The 24,550-nt window shown below is 36.4% G+C and overlaps 1 protein-coding gene across 1 annotated transcript in view; it reads left to right on the top strand.

The window, feature by feature from the left end:
• The first annotated feature begins 14,947 nt into the window (after positions 1–14,947).
• Positions 14,948–24,550, top strand: part of EDNRA (endothelin receptor type A) — a 36,155-nt gene continuing 26,552 nt past the window's right edge. The window contains exons 1-2 of the mRNA XM_037396507.1: positions 14,948–15,159; positions 18,021–18,501. Coding sequence (XP_037252404.1) covers positions 18,100–18,501 — 402 coding nt within the window. The 5' untranslated portion in view covers positions 14,948–15,159; positions 18,021–18,099. The remainder of the gene's footprint in view (positions 15,160–18,020; positions 18,502–24,550) is intronic.

The following is a 24,550-nucleotide window of genomic DNA, read 5'->3' as shown; positions in this document are numbered from 1 at the left end:
TGGACTATATTATTGGATACACTCAACGGTACAACTCTCTGTTTAAAGGAATTTGGCCTGGATTTATAATAAAAACCATATTATCCTTCTTGTAGTTCTCAAAATACAAATAATTTTTCTTGGCAAGATATATTGGGGGTCTCTACTAACATCTGTATGCAGTCCAATATTTTATCCTGTGCACTTTCAAAAGTGCTACAATTTATGTCCATGGTAAGAAATAAAAATAATTTCCTTTGTAACATTGACATGGTTAGATACCCTTACATCTGTCTAAGACAAACTACCAGTTTGGTATACACAATATATTCTACATCAGACACAGGAAGGGGAAAGAGGTTTAGAATCAAGTAACCTAAAACACACCAAAAGCTCCATGAAAATTCCTGAGATTTTTCAGTCCTAGTGACAGCAGGTCTCTAAAGTCATCCATCGCTTTGATGGCTGTGACTTCATTAAGCCTCCCTTCCAACATGGAGCTCATTATGTCTGTAAAGTGTCAATCCCACAAATCTTGAATACGGTGGGTGATTACCACTGGAAAGCAAGTATAGATATTTCCTTGACTGAAAATTAATTGGTAGCAAATAAATGGAGGGAAATTAATTGGCACTGGAAATACGCAAAGAAATAGTTTTAATGTGCTCCATCCCTATTCTGCAGTAGGGTTGTAAGTGAGCAGTGAGAAATCCCAATACTGCTAATGTAACATCAGTGAAATAGCCACTATGACTCTTTAGAAATCATGACTGTTGGACTTGCTGTTTTTCTGTTGATGATGCCAGCATTCTTAACTCTCCACAGGAAGAAGTCCTTCTGTATATAGTCTTTACTGTACAGACACAGGAGAATGGACCCTTACACAGTATTCTGCTTTTCAGTGTGAAAATTTTGAATCTCCGTATTGGCTCTCAGGCCTCTGTGACTAGGTAGAGAAGCTGAAGAGAATAATCTGTTCTTTAATGAGTTCAAGCAAAATGCCAGTTACAATTTATTTTAAAGTTTAAAACAGGATAACGATGTAAAGTGGCAATCCAACTTCCTCCACAAAAAGACGGGTCTCTGAAATGTAACTTAGAATAGTGTAAGATTTGAGTCACTTGGGGTGAATTTCTAGCTTCACTGAGAGACAAAAAGAATTTTCCAAGTGACTTCAAAGTGGTCAGGATTTCATTCCTTATATGCTTCAGCTATTTTATTCAGAGGAGGAATAAGCTGTTGAAGATTAAAAAATAGGCTTAATTTAGTTAATTTTCAAATGCACCAAGGCACTGGAAGTATTCCAATTCTTAAGTTGTAAACAGGGAAGAAAAACTTTGAAATGTCACTTTAAAGAGAATAAGCAGGCTTCTTATTAAAGGGTCTTATTTGGCAACAACAAATTGTAGCATGCCTTCCCATTCCTCACTCTCCTCTTATAACTATTATTTATTGCCATTACTGGGATGTGTTCTATAATTGGATTCTGGCACAGATTGGTGGAAAGAGAAAAATCTTTCCAATCTGAATCAAAATAGGTTTTACTTTGTAAAACATACATGCAAAGAGTGAAAGATTATCTCTTTTTCCCTAGTAGTTATTCAAACAATTTAGGCATTTTAGTCTAGGCAGACTTTAAACCTGTAATTTCTGAAGTTGTTTTTATAAACTATCTGTGTGTTTTGGGGTTGGGGTAATTTTTTTCATGTTTGTTGAATAGCTTTCTACTAACGGATTTTGGCTGAGCAAATAGCGTGTTCCTTTCAAGAAATACACTTTGAACGAAACTTGCCTTTCACCAGTCACATACTCCACAGTCATAAATAAAATAAATGTGGTACTTTGCATGTTGATTAAGCATGAATCAGTGATTCTACTTCAGTGTCTATTCAGAAAGCATAATGAAGGAATTAAGAAAAAATAAGAAAAGCATAAAAAAACATAATACTGCAACATAATAGGAAATATAAATAACAAGAAATAAAAATTAGCACAAGGAAAAGTTAAACCTTTTCCCTCTGTTTTGTAGATAGTCTTTCACATTTGAAGAACTTTTGCAATCAATTGATTACAATGTAGATGGCCAAGCTGAGAACTGTCAGCACATTTCATGCCCTTCCAGCAAAGCACAGACTGTTTGGAATTCTGGCTAATCAGAACAATACTCAAACAAGGGAATAAGAAAGGAAAGTATAAGGAAAAGTCAAAGTGTGCAAAACAGGAAGCTGAAAACATTTAACTAAAACATCAGTTTGTTTCAGTTTTTCTCCTTTCTGTAAGACTTAAGCTATAGCAACTGCCAGCACGCACTAGTTAATAGTTCAGCTGCTTAATAAATCAGAGGTACTCTGTAATTTTGAGATTAAAATAATTATAAACACTTAGGAGTTTTATACAGAGAGACACTCTTAGAGTCATAGCTATCAACTGATATCTATTTTGTAAAGAATTGTGTCGAGAACTACTTTACCCATACCTGTTTGTCATTGCTAGCTTTTTTCTGCAACAGAGGCCTACCCAAGGGTGCCTTCATCTCAGACCACCTCAGCTGCCCTAGTTTAATGAGTAAGTGCAAGTGGGTAATATTATCAGGTGGGATTGGCATGAGGTAAGTTAGAAATACATTTAATATCTCCTTTCCTAACAGAGCTTTAGGGGAGGGATATATTCACCTTGTGATTGGTGACAAACAATGGATGGGTAGCACCATCTTAAACTTAGGCAACTAACCTCTCCTAACAGAGCTTTAGGGGAGGGATATGTCCACCTTCTGACAGTGACAAACCATAGATGGGTAGCACCGCCTTAAAATTGGACAACTAAATCCAGGTGATAACTGTTTGAGGCTTATTTTGAACGAGGAAAGAAGAGCTATTTTACTTCAAAGCAATCAGAGAGCAGATTCTGTATGCTGATTCCTCCTACTGAAAACCCAAAAGAATACCACAAACTTGCAGAAATGTTCCAGTTTCTGTGCAAAGATATTTTTTCTAGTGCCAGCTATTTTGAGTCTTATTTTAAAAGCTTAGTACCAGCTTGTTTTTATTAAGTGGTTGAAAATATTTGACTCAACCATTTTAAAAGCAAAAAATCCTAAAACCTCACCGCCACTGAGAATTTCATATGCATCTAGAGTGGCGTTACATACAAAGAGTGTATTCTTTTTTAAATATTGTTAGTTTTAATTCCTCTGGATGTTTGTGAGTACACAGAGGAGACAAATAGATATCAGACATATCTGAAATTGTAAATGTTTAATGGAAGATCTGGTAAAACTGACAATTCAGTCTTTGGGATGCTTTCCAGGATAAACACAGCCCATGAGTATTTCTGAATGTGGTTTATCATGTATGCATAAATAAAGAAAATGGCAAAGGACTCCCAACCCGTCAGATAAACACATGCATATCATGATATGTGTTATCTTCCAAACAGAACAGTGGCTTTCATTAGAATTTTGAATCTATCTCAGCTCTTCATTATTCAAGGTTAATCTTAAGAACCTAGTTTTCTGAAACTCCAGCAGGAGCAACGAAGCTTAAAAACTTAGCAATTAAGTGTAGCGCTCTAGAAATAGGTGACCTCAAAAAGATACTGTAAATAAGTCACAAGGACTGTCTGTAATGAATACAGTAACATAACATTGTTTTCACAAGTGCATGACCTCTAAGAAGGCTTAATCAAAGCAAAGAATAACAGATGACGATGGTACCTTCTGTGGCAATACCTCAGCAAACAGGGTTAAAGTGATACATACTTCAGTACAAATTTTAAAATACAGATGGTGTCTAGCCTGTAGAATGTTGTAGGTCATGACAGGGTATATAACCAAATTAAGTAAGGAAAATATTATAAACATAAATATGCACATGCAAATTAGAGAATAAGAAAGCACAAGAAGGAGTTGCTTGCTTTGAAGAACATCCTTCCTAAGATGGTGACTGACTGATAGTGATAACTTGTTTTGCAAGGCAAATGGTGTTAACATCAGCTAGCATAAATGTTAGAACACAGTAATGCTCTATGTCACTTCCTCTATTTACTGTGTTTACAACTGTTCCAAGCATGCTTTCCTTAAAGGAGTCTTGGGATTTCGGTAAGAAACTTAAGTCCCCCACTAGGCCCATCAGTTTTCACATAAATGGTTTGACAGTGGTTAAATAAGAAACCAAAAATCACTGTGCTCTACCAGAAGAAATAAAAAACTGATTAGTTAATAGCATTTCATATTCAGAGTCCTAAGTGAAAAGGAGGCTGTCTCTGAAAGTATTATTGATCCACCTTCCTGAGCACTTGAGATGCTCAGTCAAGTACAGTGTTAGTTGACAGAACCACCAGGTGACAATGGAGGGCAATGTGTACTAGAAGAGAACAACCTTATACAAAGGAATAGCCTGAATGAGTCTTACCATTTTTATTTAAGTTGCCAAACACATCTGTTCAAACTAGCATTTCTTAATATACCAAGTCATACCAGCCCTTGAGGGCAGAAGGAATTAAACTATCAGTTCCTATTCACCACTAAAAAAAACCTTGAACTTTCTTTCATGTTGAGACACCTCATTAGGGGTGGGTACTTAAATCTACAGACAGCATTATAATAAGTAATGATTAATTAAAAATTTTCAAAAACACAACAATTGAGAATTTGAATCCTTTAGAAAATTGCAGAGACTAGGCATGTGACTATCTGGAGGCAGCAATTTGTGTTACTATCTCTAGAGTACTTGGCCCAGACATGTCTATTAATACCAGACTTATTAGGTCTTGACAGCTTATAGGACATCTGTTTGTTTCATTTCCCTTTAGTCTCGCCAAATGCTAGCAGCGAAAATCATACAGACTTTTTCCTACTTCTGCATAACTTGAAAGACTTTTTTGCATATATGAATTTTGCAATAAACAAGATCTTCTAGTGTTCTCTATCTGATAGATATGTACAGGCATGTGTATTCAAAGAGCTGCAAAGGTGGGTAAATTTCTTTAATCTGAGGACATTTATCTAGGAATAAAGGTACAGTTAGTGGAGCTAACAAACATTCCTCAGAGGTAGGAGAGTTTTAATAGATTTTTTTTCTTTTCATTTGAGCTAAAAAAGGTTGCAAAGACCAGAATATCTCAGCGGGAGTTTTGCACAACTCCCTCAAGTATTTCAGGATATTGCAAAATTCCAACAAAGCATTACAAAATTTCAGAAAATAATATTGGGGGGTTTGGTATGGCATTCCCCATTTTTCCACTTTTTAACATATATTGAGGAGAAAAAGTCAGCACACAGATCCTGACCCAATTAAAACTCAGTCAAAGGTATAAAGCACAGTTTCTAAACTAAGCTGGAAGCAGTTTAGTCCATCTTGGATTTCCTTAGACTGTTGCAGTATGCTAAATCTAAATCCAAAAGGCATTTCTCTCCCATATTGTTCAAAATTCTTGTAAAGCTTCTATTGTTCTTGGCCATAATTTCACAAGTAATAGTACAGATGAGATTTAAATAGCACCAACTAGAAAAAAATAAGAGATAGCTACTTGTATATTATAAATCAATCACAGGCACTTGCTGATGTTTTGATCCAGATATTTTGCTATGGGTATATGCCAAACAGCTAAACTATTTAATTTACAAGAATCCAGCTTTGCCCAGTTGTTTGATCTTCATATGGCTGTACAAATAATTTGTTTGCATTTTTATAATAACATTAGCTTTGATTATAAATTTCATGTGAACAGTATAATTTCATACATATACATTATTTGTAACTATTAAAAAAATTTAGCCCCACTCAAGTTTTGAGTAAGGCCCATTCACAGAAATACATAGGGTTTTTACTTTAGTTTAAAGCTTGTTTGGATGCAGAGTTCTTTAAAAATTTTCACCCCTAGGAGCCTCATTTTCAGTAAGAATGTTTCTGATTACAGATTATTTCAGAATCAAAATTTGATTTTTAGCTATTTTTCAGTACTTCTTGAAAATTTACTAATCTAAATTATTATAGCTACTAGTGACTTAATGAACAAAATGGTCAGGAAGTGCTAAAAAAAAAATATATGAAAATTAATCAAAAATTTTAACTAGAAGAAACAGCCCTTGCAGAAAATTGCAGCAACTGTCCAGTTTCAGATACATTTTGAGATACATGTACATGATGGTATGGTTCCCTATGAAGTATATTAATATGAGTCAGAAAGAATGACACCATTTCTGATTACTCCCTGACAATACAAATAAATGTATTTCCATTACTATCAAGAGATTTACACTCATTTATGCCAGCTGAGAATCAATTCAACAGTGTTGTAAGAGTCCCCACAATGTATCTTTGATTTCAGCAAGTCTAAAGTAAATAACAATACTGATACGTATGTTTTCAGCATCTAGTTTTTAGTATATTCATAATACACTATTCTAAATAACTACAGAGCCTTCATCATGCAAAAGAGGATATCACATTCCCACCGTCTTAAATCTGACTTAGTTAAGATTTAGCATTACACCATTTATTTATGGTTAGAAAATTAATTTTACATCCATAAGGAAGCAGACAGTGGTTTTCCAGATGTTCTTCCCTAGGAAAGTATGATGAAAATTATAAACTCACTAGTTCAAAAACTACATAACCTTATGTTTGTGTGCATTTATTGGTTGTATTTTTTAACCTACTTCCTGGATAGTTAACTTGAATAGTACATTAAATCAATTAAAAGTTGATGAAAGTTTGTGACTTGGATAACTAGTAGTTAAAAATTTAAAAACTGACCTATACTGGTTCCTGTTGCCTAAAATACATGATTTTATATAATTATTAACAATAGTTTGCTTTTGTATATATTCATAACAATTATCAGAGAAAGTTAATGTCATTATTTACCCTACTGTGCCCAGGAATTGCATAGGTTTCAAATTTTTAAATTTTTTTCTATACAAACAGAAAGTCTTGTGTTACAGTTTGATACAAAGGACCTGTTGTAGGACTTTCTTCTGTATAGTATTTATGTTCTTATTACACTGGGTTTTAACATGACAAAAATCCAATATTATAAAATGAAAGTCCTTATAACTGTGGTGGAATATCAGACAGGAAAGGAAGACTGGCAAAAATATCTTTTTTCATTTTCATTTCACATTCTGAAAAAGCTGAAAGTACTAACGATGACAGGAATAAAAATAAAATGAAATAATACACATATAGTTTTAATTTGCCTGTATGTTTTAACAGCATTCTTAGTTTATCTTTCCACAATTTCCCTTTATTTGAGAGGACATAGGTTATTCACAGTGGCCTGACACATAGAAATCAGTTCAGTTTCGAGCTATTTTATAAGGCAAAGTAAGATTTTTATCACTAGAGAAAGAAATATCTCTGTCCAAAGACAGCTGAACTGAGTTGGATCTTTTGTCTAGGATACTTGGACTAAGACACAAAATCACTGCCTGTTTTCTTTCCAGCAGGCCCTCCCTCTGTCAGGGAGCAGCAAGGGCGAGCCGCTCCCTCAGAGCTGGGGAGCCAGCAGCCAAGGGGGGTACCATAGGCAGGAAGGCAGGGGCCTTGCCAGCCGGAGGCTTGACATTCTTCCAGTTTGGTTGCCAGTCTGTCCTCACCACACCGAACCCCAGCACTGTGACTGGGATTAAAGGTAAACTAGCAAAATTCATTCATTCATTGTTTAGTGTATGAAGAAACAGGCATACTACCAATTGTGTGAGAAACTACAGTAGATCATCAACAGTGGGTAGGACAAGGATCAGCAGATGATGAACACTGTTGTCAGCATTCAATGCCTACCAGGCATACACAGAAGATATGAGTAGTTCTCATCAGAAAGAATACAGCAAAAGAGATAAGGCTCTCTGTGAACAAGCTGGGATGGAAGAGGAATGAAAGGAGCCACAGTTCGCTGGCTCCCAGCCCTCTGGATTCTCAAGAAAGGTTCAGATTTCTTGACAGTTCTGAAATGTAGTATCACTGAACTGTATTAATACAGCGAAGTACCAGTAAAAGCACTTCTTCCACACAGTGTCTAACTTCAAGAAACACAGAATAATTCCCAGTGATGAAATGGGTCCCATAGCACTTCCATTGTAAGAGATTTTTGCGAGATTGGATTCTGTTCAATTAATCTATGGTATTTTTATGGAAAACACCCAAAACATAATTCTGAATTATGTCTCTGATCAAAACGCAGGATGTCAAAATAGGTTTTTAACATCAATATGTTACTATCCATTGTGAATCTATATATGACTGTTAAGAAGTTCCTGGATTATGGTAATTTTGTATCAGTCATGCTGAAAATGCGGGATTTGGTCTAATAAAAAAGTTTAGTATGACATTATAAACCACCCACAGAACATGCATTTAGGTATCAACTGCAAGGAACTAACTTGAACCTTAGCATAAGGACTTTAATTTGTCTCTTGAGGTAACAACATTCATGCTTGGGTTTTTTCATCTACATAAAAAAGAGTGAAATTTGTTGCAGTGGAAGTCCATGTCACAGCAAGGTAATAGAGGTAACTTACCAAAACCTATCGCTATCTCCTTTAATCAGTTGTAAGTACCACAATTTAGGTGCTCATTTGCCTCATACAAAAGTCATGACAACACATCATACCAATCCTACACCCATGAATCCAATCATATCTTAACCCATCCCTTCTAAACATGGGATAGAGCCAACTGTACTGTTAAAACGAACAAACAGAATACTCCACATGCACAAACATAAAAATAGAAAGATAATTCTTCGGTGGTTGGAAGAGTTTTGTCACCAAAATCTAAAGAGCTGTCTGCTCCTACTTTCTCAAGTATTACAAACCTAAATTTTTCTGTTTACACTGTCTTAATGCTACCCTAGGTACCTAAATGTGTGCTTTGGTTTCCATAACGAATGTTTTTCTAGATAGCAGAAAGGAATGGGGCAACCTTTTCCAGAAACTTTGATAGTTTGAAAAGTCTTTATTCTAAAATTGAGTTGCAGAGAATTCCTTACATCTATAAAAACATGCAGAAGTTTGTAGATCTATCACTTAATGATGTCTATAAATAGGCCTACATGTATCACTTACAATAAGATAATATGTGGAATAGTATATGCTGATCTTTAGACATTGAATAATATAAGAACAGGAACTTGGTGCATCGAAGTAGATGTACAAGCTGCTTACTTCAACTTAGCTTTAGTTAGGCTAACAAAAAATTATATAACTTATAATATATAACATTAGAAATAAGTGAGATGAGTCAGGGGTTTCCATGAAAAACAGCTTCACTGCAGAGTAGCCAATAGCAACAATTTTAACCTTATTTAGATTAAGACAAAATGGCATTCTAGTATCTCACTATCTTATCTAGATAATTTTATTAGCGCTTAAGATAATAAAAGAAGCATCTGGCAGCAGAACAGCATTCCTCTACCACAGAATGTGTGTTCTGCACAGGCTCCCATCTGCACACGCAGATTGAAACTTACTTTTGTGAACTAATGTTAAGTTATGAAAGTTTTTCCAATCAAATATATTCTCTTCCTCTCAGTGTTCTTTAAATCAAATTTTAAATTGTCTTTATATCTGTTCTTCCTTCTTCCATTTTTTCTTTAGTATGCACATAACCACTCAATATTGCATGATTATATAATGCATCTTCTGTGACATATCTCTCTTTCGTTGTTCTCTATGTATATATTTGTACTGTATATTAAGGGTTTTATGTAAAAACGTTTTATCTATTACCATTAGAGACTGGTCTTTTTGGAGCAGGTTCCTTGAACTCCCTCAGTTCATAGCTAGTTTCAGAGTTGCCTGAAATAAAGAATGCGAACAGCTGAAGATCCCCAAATGCTATCTACAGTCAATCGTTTTGCTGTCTTGGCCTCAGAATAGAAGGAAAAAAATAATTCTTTATAGAGCTAATATTTAAAAAATACACTCTTTGCTAAATATTTCAACAAACAACACACATTCTTCTTCTGGACAATATCAAACTTGCCACAGAATATTAATTTAGAAGTATTCTTCGCAGTCTCATGCATGCACAATTCAATACCACATAAGTTTCCAATAGAAATAGTATAATTCAATATATTTTTAACACTATAATTCTAAAGCTCAAGTGAAAATACTCCTGGCATAATGGAAGTTTGATCTGAATCACAGAATCCCAGAACTGCTGAGCTGCTGAAATTGGAAGGGACCTTTGGAAATCGTCTCGTCCACTTGCTCTGTTCAGAGCAGGGTCACCTAAAGCAGGTTGCTCAGGACTATGCCTACCTGTGTTTTGAGTATCTCCAAGGATGGAAGCTCTCCAACCTCTCTGGGCAACTTGTTCCACTGTTTGATCATCCTTATAGCAAAAATGTTTTTTCCTATGTTTAAATTTAATTTCTTGTATTTCAGTTTGTACCCATTGCCTCCTGTTCTGTCACTGAGCACTACTGAGAAGAGTCTGGTTCTGTCTTCTTTACTGCCTTCCATCAGGTATTTATACACATTGAGGTCCTGCCTGCACCTTCTCAAGGCTGAACAGTCCCAGCTCTCTCAGCCTTTCCTCATTTGACAGATGCTTAAGTCCCTTAATCATCTTTGTGGCCCCTTGCTCGACTCACTCCAGTAGGTCCAAGTCCATCTTGATGCAGCACTCCAGATGCATCTCATCAGTGCTGAGTAGCGGCGTAATTTCACCTCCCTTGACCTGCTGGCAATACTCTGTTTAATGCAGCTGCAGACCACATTGGCATCCTTTGCTGCAAGGGCACGTTGCTGACTCATGGGTAGCTTGTCACCTACCAGGAAATCCAGGTCCTTCTCTGCCAACTCCTTTCCATGAGTAGCCTTTTTATGAGTAGCCTCTCAATGACATTGGCCAACTCCCTCAGCATTCACGGGTGCATTCCCATGAGGTTCTATGGAACAAGAGCTTGAAAATTAGGGTTTCCACTTATGAAAATGGAGACAAACAACTTTACCTCTCCCAGTAAATCTTCCCTGAAAAATTCTTAGTCTGTTGCATATAACATAGCAGAAAAGTGCTCCCCAGAAGCAGCTAAAATTCTGCATAATTGAAGGGAATTAACAATACATGTTACTACTACTCCAGTCTGCATACTAAAGGTCTAGCAACCTCACTTCTTAGTAAAACTTCTCTATCATGATTCTGTAAAATTTATATACACCCATTCCATGATTCCTGACTAATATTCCCATTTAGGGTGCAATAGGTCCTGCGGTTGTTCCTATATTAATTGTTTGGCATGGTGGTCTATTTTGTCCTTTAAACTTGAATTTGTTTTCCCTTTTGAATCCATCACAGCTTCAGGTTTCAACTTCCCATAGTCCAAGGGCAGAAATATTTCAGTGGTTCTAATACAAACACCTTTCCAATTATTAGAACAAACTAATATAAAAGTATTCTCCCTGTAATTCTCTTTGAATTATAAATTCATGTATTGTAAATTGCCAACAATGTCTAGCAACATCAAGGAAACAAAAGAGAGAGACAGAGAAGGGGGGAAAGAGAGGTGGAGGGAGGAAAGGAGAGACGAGGGAGGGAGGAGCAAGAAACTTGCCAGAAAGAGGATTTATTTGTGCTAAGCACATTGAGTTATAGATATGCCACTGCTAGAGATGCAACCTAAATAAAGCAGCTACTGGGATACAGAAATGTTGTTTAATAGAAGTAAATATATAGTTAAATGCACCCTGAGTTTCAATGAATTTACATTTTCTGGTAGGTACTCTGTTTAACTGAATTATTCTAAAGCCACTGAATAAGTGCATCTCTTGTCAAAGAACAGATAACCTACACAAGATAGAAATACTGTCTATGGTTTGGATACTTCTTTTTTTTATTATTTTTTATTTTAAATGAGGTACAACTTCTAACTGAACCAGAGTTAGTAGAAGTTGAGAAATCTGCCCACCAAATATTTTTCAAACTATCACATTTCTATGAAAATTTTCGAATTTGCTGAGTTCCTTTTTATTTCAAAAATACAAAGGAAAACTATTTACTAGATATTCATATTGAATTCAAAGTGGAACAGTTATACAGCATTTTAACCAAAGTATCTAGGTTAATTTTTCTAAATTATCCAACTGGCTCCTAACACAATATTTTGTATTGTTTCTTTAAGGGGGAAAAATATACATCAGAAATCAAGTCAAAGAAAGCAAAATAACTAGATATTCATGTACTTTGCCATGAACAACTCTTCTGATGTTCTGAAAATGCTACAGACAATAAACACACCAACTGGCTGCTTATGAAAATGCCAGTTATAGATGAAATCTGTTTTTGATTTTGGTCTTTTGAATCTCAGGAATGCAATTCAGGACTCCATGAGCTGATGGACATATGTTCCTATTTCATACCAAATCTAAGGAGATAAATGGCTTAACAGGTAATACATTTGCAAAACATTAATTTCAATCAAATAAAATTAACTCCTACAAACATAGCCAAAGATCCTTTTTTATTGCCTTTGGGGTAGTTGTATAAAAGGCACTGAAGCTTTAGTTTCATTAGGCTAGTAACACTTGCAATAAAGTATTCCTTTTTAATACCTGAAGTCTTCAGGAAAATTAATAGCTTTACAGAATGTTGAGAGTCTTCTTGAAGCATGACTCCAGGTGTAAAGACAGGTATCCTTAAAACTGAAGTATAATAGGTTATTTTGTAATGGGACTAACATGTTACCCTTACTCTGACTCTTTGAAGTTATGCAAGACAAGCTAGGTAGTTTGTTGAACGCATGAAATCGAAGTCTTCAGAGGAAACACTTTCACTGCACTGAACCTGGAAGAGAGTCCTCAGCCTAGAACTCTTCCCTAAGGCAATGCATGCACAAGATAGCAGTGCTACAATGATGGTGAGTGTCTCTAAGTGTCTGAAAATATCTTGGTGTAAAGAACTGTATTTTATCGCTTTTCTTAGTAGCGGCACTTTTTGGAAAATTCATATGTGATAACTTCTTATTTCCATGTTACTTTCCTGAACAAGAACAACCTAGCAGTAACCATTAAATATAACTTTTGAATTTAACTTAGTTTAAGACAGGAATTAAACTCGGTTTTAGACACCTAAAAGATTGAAGACAGAACACAGGTCCAATTAGTAAATAAGTAAAAGTAATAATAACAAAGAACACAGAACTGAACCATTCAGTAATTTCTAATAATTAATACTACTTATGTGGTTTGGCAATAATAGAAGCATTCACAGTGGTAATAAAGAGCTCTCTTTTTTTCATATTGTGAAATAGATCTGTAACAGCATTAGTAAATTTGATTATTTCATTTAATAGTAAATCTAGTTATGCATGGCAGTGTTGTAATGTATGATGTAAACCTTCCAAGCTAATGGAGTTAGGAATTGGAAGGACAAATTTGTGTTTGAATGAGATCAGAAATATAAATTTCATTTTTCATAAAGGTCAAATGATCCTAGGAAAGAAATAAAGTGTTAAGAATGTTTAAAGAACATAAAAAAGGATTTAAGAATTGCATTCAATAAAGTACTCCATAAAGTGTGCATGATTTTAAGTACATCCTTTCTAACTCTTCAATCATTTTTCCAACACGTTATCATACAGATGATTCTTGACAAAGCAAATAATTAATACTATGCAACTGTGACCAAACAGTAAACAATTTAAAATAACTTTTACTAATATATGGACAATTTAGTGGCTTATCAGCATTTATTCAAATTCAGGGTGACTTCAGATTTTGAATTAAACTTTTCCACCTGTTTTGCAAACAATAGGTTTCTTATGATTCTTAGCCTGAACACTTAAATGTTCCTTCAAAGATCTTGTGTTTTGAGACATCATTTAACTGAGATGATTTTTCTAGAAGAAATAAAGTATTGCTATTCTAGCTGATCCAAATGCTGTTTTTTCCTGTTCAAGATTTATCAGATAATTTAAAATAATGTCTACAGAAACATTATTTTAATTATGCAAAACTCATAAAGCTCAAAACAATTTCTTTCATGATTTAGTGCCAGTTATTTCAATTTTGCAGGCCACTAGCATTACAGTTTTAATTGTTCTATTCAGCCCATTTTGATACTTTTAGGACCAGATGTTTTTATATTGGATTTAGGAAGACTGCCTGTTTGTATTCAAAAGAAGCCCATATATGTTTGAAAAATATTTTCCGCGGTACGGCCAGATGGAAACTTGCCATGAAATGAGGATCCTGAAATGATTCAAGAAGGCACTCAAAATTTCTTGAACTTGCTAGTATGAAGGGATTTTGAAACTGTTTCCGCTACAAGCTGCTTCCTTTGATACACCGATATTTTTTCATCATCAGAAAAGATTATTAGCTATAAGAGAACTTTTTACTTTTTCTGCCCAGTGTTTTTTTGTACAATTACCTTGATAGAAGAACAGTATTAAGAACCACAGGAATTCCAGAAAGTGCTACACTTATCTTTGTAAATGTAGTTTTGGTCTTGAAAACTAAGAGGTATTAGCAAGGTGTGTCCTGGATGGACCACAGACATTTTCACCAGGAACAGTCACTGTTTATGGATGCAGCATTTCTCAAACTCTTACACATTGAGTTTTACTGTCTTGGAAACATACTACAATCTTGGCCAAATCTGGGGGAAATGGAAAGCAAAAGCTGTATGCCCTATCATGAATTTATTTTGTTGGTTTTGGTTTTTTTGTTGGGTTTTTTTTTTTTCCCTGGCGCTGCTCATGGCTCCTATGTGGGCTGGCTCGATCAGGTACACAACCCTTCCGAGAGCTCGGTGCGCTATAAGCAGGCAGCTAGAGTAACTGGATTCACAAGGCTGGGGCTTAGATGAGTCCAGCAAAGTAGTTCAGCTCAATTTCAGCGAGGAAACAGTTAAAGTGCTCGGTGTTCCCCTGTGCCCGGGAGGCAGCCTTTGTGTTTAGCATTGGCAGGGGCTCGGTTTGGGCTGGAGGTTTGTTTTAATTGGGGGAGGGGGCAGAAAAGAGGGGACGCTCTGACTTCTTCGGTCTCTCTCTTTCTTTTACTGATTTAGCGGAGGTGGAGATTTTCAATCCCACCCAGTCAGACGCAATCGGGAGGATCTAGGAAGACTATCCCAGGAAAAGCCACTCCGAGGAAATTCGCGGCAGCAGCAGCGGCAGCAGCCGCAGCATGAGGGTGAGCCCGAGCGAGAGCCCGGCGGGGGACGCTCGCCGGGGGTGAGTGCAGGGGGAGCCGGGCTGCAGCGCTGCCCCTTCCCGGGGCCAGCCGGGCGCTTTCACTTCTCCAAAACGCTGCAGATGCTGATTAGGTTCCGACGGCGCACCTCTGCGTGCGTTTGTGCCGGTGCGGGAGAGAGAACAGAAGACAGCGCACAAGGCTCCTTGGGAGAACTGTTATTAAATGAAGTCTCACAAAACAGAGATCCTGGTCAGATGCTCTATATAGGCTGCAGGGGAGGTAGTACTGATTTGCCGAGCGCGTGTTGGATTCGATCTTTCGGTAGCGTTACAAGCGAGAATGTTTTCTTTTGTGCGAGAGGAGTGGGGGCCCGGCGGGCTGTGCCGTGCCGCGCCGCGCAGGGCGCCGCTCCCGGGGCCGGCCGGGGGCAGCCGCCGCCGCGTCCCGCCGCGCCTCCGTGCCCCTGGGAACTTGACTGGCTCCTGTTCACATCTCCGCTGCCTTTCGGGCAGATTGATCACTGGTAACGTCGTAGCTCGTCTTTAATCCGTTGAACAGTTTCGTTTCCAGTAGCGTGGTGTCTTCTGGTGGACGTAGGCATTTTCTGGCTTGGTACCCCAAGCAAGTTTGGAGTTTTGTCCTCCGCATCTGCGGCTCCTTCTGAGGTGCTGTGGGAGCACAGGCACGGCACATGCCGCTGGCCTCCAGATTAACCCACCTCACACCCCCAGGTATTCAGATTGCATGTGCAGGACCATGCTAGATGACACTGTTTTACAAATGTAATTTGTTCCAAAGGGTTATTACGGATGCTAGTCTGTTACTTACATGAGGCGGTTTGCGTGCTATATTCTGTAACAATATGAATACTTTGAAAATACGCAGAGGAATTGAAGGACTGCCAGGAATCTGTAAGAAAATATCCTTAGAAAGCATTACACTGATCTTTTTCTATTTTTTGCTTCTTACGGAAAAGTTTCTTCCAGGAGAGGGAAGAGATGGTAATTGGCAATTTTATTCCCAGCTTTGCACACTGGCTGCATGCTGTGCCACCACTGTGTTCACGTGAGAGAGATATATATATATATATAAATTTTTCACAAGAAAAGTCATTAAATAAGGAAGATACTGATGTAACCACTAAAGCATAGGGCTGTGGGTTCTGCTCATAACTATCACATTTGCTTGGGCAAGTATAAACTTGGGAAAGTCATTTAAATTGTTAGTGATTCAGTTTTTTCCATTTGTAAATTGGGGAACCACAGTCATAGTAAATAATAAAAGTATTAATCCTTGCCTGAAAAGAGTTACAGGCAGATACAACTGTTGTTTCTGATTGATGTAGAAACCTAAAGCGAAAGCACTTACATCATGCAAACTGTTGCTAACTGCCCTGAGATACCATCATAACTGGGATTTAATAAAGAAGGATGTACTATTTAGTATATTAAACTTTAAAATCGAGTGCATAGGAACTCACAGCTGGTCAGATCCTCATCTCAAATACACCAATATAAAAGACTGGAAACGTGGGTCCCTGGTCTGTGAAGGACAGCACACTACATGCCAGGCAGGAATACTCGAGTTAACGTTGCATTTGCTGCTGTATATAGGTACACACACACACTTCTACAGGCCACACACAACAGAAGAGGGTAATAGTAGTAAATATTTATACTGTGGCTGCATCCAGAAGCCTTATCAGTAAATTGTCTCCCACATTCTTTCTCTGGTAAATTTCTTGCTATAAACTCTGACTTAACAGCCCCATAGGGAATGAAATTAGGATTCGTTTACTTAAAAGAAGCCTCCTAAATCTTTCATGTGAGTCCCTAGAAATCAGAAAGTTATAAATACTTTACTTTCTACTCTTCTTTTGAAAACACTGCAGTACTTTGTCTTGTTTTGCAGTTATGAGCCACATAAAAAAAAAATCTTTATCTTAAATTAAACTGAGGCTTCAAGGAAACGGACTCGAGTGGCCTCCTTAGTTTCACTGGAGGTGCAGCATTTATAGCCCAGTGGCAGGGAGCCAGCTCTGGTGGTTACACATAGGCAGTCATGCTTACTGGGACAGAATGCTGTGGTGCTTTCTTTCCTATCTGGAAATGTCATGAGCTGTTGCTTACTATTCTTTATCTTTAAAAGAGCTTAAATTTGTATAATTGGCTGTGCTGTGGCTAAGTACTGAGTATGAGTTGCAATGACATTCAGGAACCAAATGACACATAGAGTCTGAAGGGCTTCACCTGGCCAGAGGTCCACCCTGAGACTATGAAAGTCTTCCTCCTAAGTATTTAGGGACTTTGGATCTGGTCCAAAATAGGATTTTAAATTAATGTATTTTCAGTCATCGTTTGAAATCCAAGTAATTATAAACTCAGAGAAAAGACTCATCGTTGCAGTACATCAAAAATAGACAGAAAATTAACAAATTTACTACCTTTAATTATTAATGCATTGCTGTTATCTTGCTTTTTCAAATAAAAAATAAAGTTTTATTTTAGCTAAAATGTAATTTGGCTCCAAGGCTTCTCTTTGCTGGTACACTTCTCTTTGCAAGACTTTTAAAACAGAACTTCATCCACCATATTTTTTCCATTCATATACAAACTCTTGTCTCAAACTGTCAGGGTTTTGTGGGATCTTATTTGTGTAAACTATCAATTACTTAGGGAATTTTTTGTATTTGCCTTTTGTCAGACACGTTATGTGGGTAACTTGGATTTCAGAGTGGTACAGTGATTATAAACAGATGTTTATACATATGTGCTGTAGAGACTGTACATTGAAATACCCTTCCTAAGTGAAAAACAGTGTGTTAGTCTACCTGTTGTATTGATTCTGCATTTCTTTCTTTCTTTTTTTTTTTTTTTTTGCATATTGTGTCTCTCTGCAGATGAAGAAGTGAGAAGTATCTCACTGAAACACTGAAAAAAACCCCTGTCTCACTAAATTTGCTCTTTTGGGAGTTCAGGATGGAAGCCTTGTGTTTAAGAGTTTCCTTGCTGCTGCTGGTTCCAGGATTTGTCCTCAGTGACAGCTCTGACAGATATGCTGCCAACCGGAGTGACTTGGGAAACCACCTTTCCACTTTCTCAGGGATTGAATCCAGCATACTCCTCACCACCAGACAGCCCCTGGTGTCCAACCAAACTGTCAAATGCTCCCAGCAGACTAAGATTGCTGAAACTTTTAAATACATTAACACGGTGGTATCTTGCGCTATTTTCATCGTTGGAATGGTTGGGAATGCAACTCTGCTGAGGATCATTTACCAGAACAAGTGTATGAGGAATGGCCCGAATGCACTGATAGCCAGTCTGGCACTAGGAGACCTTATCTATATTGTCATTGATATTCCTATCATTGTGTACAAGGTAGGATACATTCTAATTGCAGTTTCCTTAAAAGTCTTACACTGTCTGTTCTCTAAGGTTACTTCTTTGTCTAAGTAGTGCTGTTTTGTCAATAGTCCACTTCAGAAAAAATACAACTCCTTTTTGTTCTACAACAAAAACCTTGCTGTCAGGTCTCACCTCCATGAAGAAAAAGTGTATCTACTTTTACAGATGAAGTAGCTCTTAGCTCTTAACCAAAGTGTTGCCTTGGGCATTTCACAGGAACTCTTCATTTATTATAGCTGCTATTGCTAGCAAAAGAATTTACGAGGGAAGACTTTATAAACTGTTCTTCTTCTTGATAGACATACAGCATTGGACTAGTTGCTATTTTTGGAATATCCTATAGTTTCTTTATATTTTTACAGAAAATATTCTCTGTGATGTGCAAGCCTCGTGTTATGACTTTGTGGAGAAAGATTATGTCAGTTAAATTGAATGTTAAGGTTCTTATTAATTATTCATTAATAGCAGATTCTCAAAATCATTCCAGTTAGTAAAATCAATTATATTACAGAACTTCTTGAAATACCAAATTTTATCTGGGTTTGTCAAAGTATAAAAAGGATTCTCAGCAGTTCTTTAATCTCATATAAAGTTACCCTGTCCCATTTTTTTCCAATTTTCCATTTTAATTAAACGAAGCCATAAAGCAGTGCTTTCTCTGAAGCAATATATGTTTACTAATGTAACTTGCATGATTCCAGGATAGGCTTGAATGAACAGACTGAGTCCTTTTTTAATATAACTCACTGAGATTAATTTATCTTAGAAAATTGTCAGATAATTTTCTAAGCTTCTATTGGTATCTTTGTGGATTGTATAAAGGTATATAGCTGACAGGATATCATAATTTTTCTTTCTTTTCTCAGGAAAAAATGTCAGGTGTTTCTGTTAGTAAATGAACCACTAAGTAATATAATGAAAAAATCCCCATTGCTCACAATTTTGGCCCTTAAAAATTCTAGAGATTTAACTTTTATTTACATGTGTTTTAAACAAAACATTTTAATGCATAACTTTGTAGTAACTAGTGTCCTGTGGTTTCAAATTGGATTTTAAAATTAAAGAAACAGTGAACTGAAAAGACACATTTTGTATCTATCTAACTATTGACCTGCATTATAATGGAGGTATTGATAAGACAAGATCATAAAAATTTGAATTCTTTCCATTAATGGGTTAAAAATATGTATATTTGCATACATTTGTACAGAGGCATATTATCTGCAGTAAAATGCAGTCTAGTTCTGATCTTCCAGTAGTCTAAATTACAGATAAGCCTTTTAACTTTATCTGGGTTTAATATAATATGAATTTGAAACTAGGATAAAGACTGTTAATAATAATGCACATGATTTAATGGAAATTCCTAGTTTCCACTTTTCATTATTCCACCTGGAAAATTAATCAATTTTTTGATACGATAGCAGGTATCTGTATAGTATTTTGGATTAACAAGTTGATGAAAAATATTAGCCTCTGCCTGATTTGAGATTCATCGGCCTTCCATAGCTGTGTGGATGCCTAATGGAATGTAGGATTTGGGCTTTACGTGTTTTCATTATTCTTGGCAAACTAGACGCGTAGCCTGGACTGCATCTCCCATGATGCATTACAGTTTCCTCCCTGGTAATTTATCCTGATGTCTTTATGGATAATTGCTAAGGCACTGTTCTTACTTCTGGTGGTATTTCTGATAAGAAATTTTAAGGAAAAATGGCACGTGTTTTTTTTAGAGCTCAGTTTGGGAAAGAACAGCTATTTTTATTATACAATTTTTACTAACCTTTCAAGAGCCCTGTTGCTTCTTCACAGAGGAATGGAAATCTGGAATTAATTTTGCCTTTCAGAATTGCCTTTTGACAGTCTTCTGAAAATTCTTTAGAAGTTTAGTTAAAAGTAACAAACATTATTTTTTCCACTCCCTTTATTACTTTGCAATACATTTTTTCTATTAATTTTCTGACACTTCTTTGGCATTCTGTAGTTTCATTTGCCTTGCTATATCTTATATGATAAGTCTGTGGTCCTGAATATCTCTGTACAAATGAAATTACCTTAGTCTATATGAAAATTGAGTTCTGTACTGCAGAGAACTATTTGATAAATTGTGAATGAAACCGCAGCCCCTTGACATCAATGTATGTCAATTCCCATATGTAAGAAGGCAGAATTAAAACTGCATTTACAAGCATAATTATAGGTTTTAGTACTTTTTTGAGTGCTTGAAGCTCCAAAATAAATTACTTAACAATTACCATATACAACTATCTTGTTGTATAAGGTTAGCTGCATGTATTCTGATACAGGGAAGCATTTACAGCATTTATAAGGGAGCTCTAGTACTTCTGATAGGAAATTCTGTTATTATTTATAGTCCATTTTTCATATAAACCATTCAGCAATATGTCTGCTTACATTACAAGTTGTTTGAAGATTTTTTTAAATTAATGCTATTTAAAAAGTATGCATTCACAATGCCTGTTTGTACCACTAGGGATCCTAAAATCTGTAGCACCATTTAGCTCCTCTTGTTGAGAGACAGTATGAAGGTTGGTCACTGGAAATATCACAGATCGATGGTGGAAGTGACAGTCTTTCAAGGAAAAAAATTAAAGTGGTTTGAATTCTGTTTAAATTTTGAAGTATTTTATACACAGTTCTGAACTTCTGTTCTAGCTTCAGAATCAGCCTCATGTTGAACCATGTATTAGTATCCTATATAGACAAAGGGTGTCAAACTGAATACCTTATAGGTCAGATCTTTATTTTTAGGAGGACAAAAGAGCTCTGAAATCAGAATTAAACAAGCATTCATCTGCTTATTAAAATGACCAATAGTACAGTATTTAAGATGGTCGCATCTTGTAGAACAAAATGCGTATTACTATGTAACTATAATGTAATATCCTAAATAGGTATAATCACTTTCCTGAAACATCAAGTAGCCTTAACTATTTCAAAACTACTTCTGAAAGAGAAGTAGATAATGTTACTTATATTCAAATCCATTTTACAAATCCTTGGAAAGAAGCAGACACAAGATTATAGTAATTGGAAATGTAAGGTCTTAGGAGAATTGAGTCCATCATACTGTTATGCCTTTACACAATTAACAAAGATCTAATGCTGAAAAATCCTGTAATTTATGTCAACTAAAGATATGGTCACAGGCATTTGACATTTTTATCTTTTCCTCATGGTACAGCAGGCTCAAAAATTCCCCCCTTACTTTCTCCAATTACTGTAATTATATAGTGGATTCCCCTTAGCAATTTGTTAAATGGATTGAGATGTGAGTAATATTAACTAGCCTCCTTTGAAGATATTCTGGATGTATTAAAGCCCATTACACTTAATTACTGCTGGTATATCTACTTCCAGTATCAAATCAATATTAAAAATTGTAACAAATTGAGCGTTACAGGAAGGGTGCCAGTTATAAATCCAGCCTTAACAGACTGGACCAAGACAATTTCATTTTCAATCACACTTTTTTAGCACCTGGGCCCAAATAGTTTCCTCTACCCAAAACATACCCATCTCAGACATTCAAGACGTCAAAGCCTAAAGACTCCAAAACAGGAAGAATGACTTCTTTGCAGTGAAAAGAAAACCTGGAAATGCAACTTTTATGTTCTATGCTGCTGTAGTGGTAAGGTTAAGGCACTGAAGAAGAAACAGGTTTCATACCTCCTTTTCTAGTATCAGGTGGTGTAGCACATAGCTGAAAGTTGCTGCCTCACCTGCATTACCCATCACTGCCACGTGTATTTGTAGCAAATAAGCAGCTTAGTTTGGATGCAATACAAGAGAGCTTCTTTAGAGGACTGCTTTGCATAAAGAAACTAGGCAGTTTTTTATGGCTATACATAGGCAACAACAGAATATCCACAGTACCACTATTGCCTTGGTTGCGCTAAAGCTTTAGAAAGCCCTTACAGCTGCTGCTGCTGTCACTGGCTAAAATTCAGCTAAGCACCAGCAAGAACAGGTACTGCCCACAGAAAAAGCTGTCCATGGCTCTCTCCTGAGTTATGGAGCTAGAAACACTCTAAGCCAAGGCTCTCATCTGTGGAATGGCAAAACTCAGTTTTAACTATGTTCTTGGGAAGTCCTAATCAGTCTCCGCTTCCATTTTTATGCAATTTAGAGAAAAATATTTAAATGAGTTCTATTAATTGAGAACTGACCTACATAGGATTGACATAAATTATATTGCCTTACATCTTCATATGCTTAACTCTTTAAACCATTAGTTTGTAAAGAAGTTGATGAAGCAAATTAGCCAGCTTGTAACGTGTTTATTTAAATGTGAATAGCAAACATTTTCCTAATTATTTTACTGGTATAAAGTGAAAGACATCTCCCCAGAAAACAAGCAAGAGTACCAACTGCTCAACCTCTCAATAAGATGATGTTTTCTTTAATAAAATAAGCTATGTTGTTTGTAAATTGGTATTCATGCTTACCTTCGTTGTAACACCACCTAAATCTGAGTAGTCTACCTAGAACACTGTGAGTCTAAACATCAAAGGTAGCTGGCAGTAAGCAAACATCTTCAGCCATTTTGTCTTCAGTAAAAGGAGACTTGGCTGAGGCATTTCTAGTCATGGATGTTTTTCAGCATCAGAGCACATGCATAAATTTTAGACCAATCCCTTCTCAATCACAAATTATTTGGCATATCTGATTACCTTTACTAACAGTACTAATATTATTATACATAAACAGGAATGATAAGTAAACACATTGGGACTGATCCTGTAGGCTAACAGAGCAACTGACATCCACAGCAGTTAATAGTTTTGTGCCAAAGGAGTATAAGGCCAAGCCCACAGTACACATAAAGTTAAGTGTACTTAGAAAAGAAACCCCCTTTTAGAAGCAGAATTTGTCATATGTGCAGCCTATATTTCTCAATGAAGTACCAACACCAGCAGGAAATATTGATGCCACCAGCTTAACAAGCACATTCTGGCTTTTACTGAATTCTTACCAGTGATTCCAAGAAGTGACACATTGGTAGCCCAGTGTGATGCAGCAATCCATATAACTTGCTCAGAACATGACCTGTTATCAGGGTGTATGTCTCCATGTAGTGATCACACTTAAAAGAAATCTAAAGGTAACACAGGAATTGATCACTGAGTCCTGCAGGCAGAAGTTACCCAAAACGGAACAGGGAAGGGAAGTCCTTCAGGACTCTGTTCTCTCCATTTACAGGCTACAGCTTCCTGGCAGAAAGTGTTTAATGTGCATACCAAGGTAGGAGTTAAGGAAGAGATTTTATAATCTAGGTCTTAGTTCAAGATCCACTCTGCATGGCTCCGCTTTGATGGGGTGGGATATATGTTCCCTTCAATGCACAGGCAGCTCCTCCCTCATCTTCGATTTCACATCTCATGCCTGCCTTGCTGTTTTGTGTATTTGTAATACTGTACCGTACCTAGAGACTCTAAGTTTAAGAGAATATTTTAGTATGTTCTCTTTATTTTTCAGTCAGATGAACTCTACAGATAACAAGGAATTGTGTATGTCCAGGGTTTACCAGTTCTGCAGTAATTTCTTTGCAATTCTGTCACTCCTTTAGCAACACACAAAAGAATAACAAAGCAATATTTTGCCCAGGGATTGAAAAAATTCCTTTCAAAAATCACCATGCACGTAAGCACACCTTGCAGCTCATTTCCCTGAAGAAGAGCAGCACAGCTTGAGAAACAGTCTACCTAAAAGGATGGAAAGTTAGCCAACACCACAGAACAACAACAAAAAAAATAATCCTACTTTGTAAACAGCAAAAATACCACAGGGGATATGTCTAGAGTTGTTAGGAATGCTTTACCATGAAGTAGACTTTTTTAATAAATAGAAACATTTAATATTTATAAAACATATATATAAAATATATAAAAGAACGTAAAACTTAGGATTTATCTTGTTACCAGTTAATTGAGACAGAATGTTCTGCTTCAAAAACAGGGCATTTGTCTTCTTACCTTTCAGGATCTCTTGAACTATAATC

The sequence above is a fragment of the Falco rusticolus genome, chromosome 1 (assembly GCF_015220075.1).
Source record: "Falco rusticolus isolate bFalRus1 chromosome 1, bFalRus1.pri, whole genome shotgun sequence".
Classification (NCBI taxonomy): Eukaryota; Metazoa; Chordata; class Aves; order Falconiformes; family Falconidae; genus Falco; species Falco rusticolus.
This window is presented reverse-complemented; position numbering and strand designations above follow the sequence as displayed.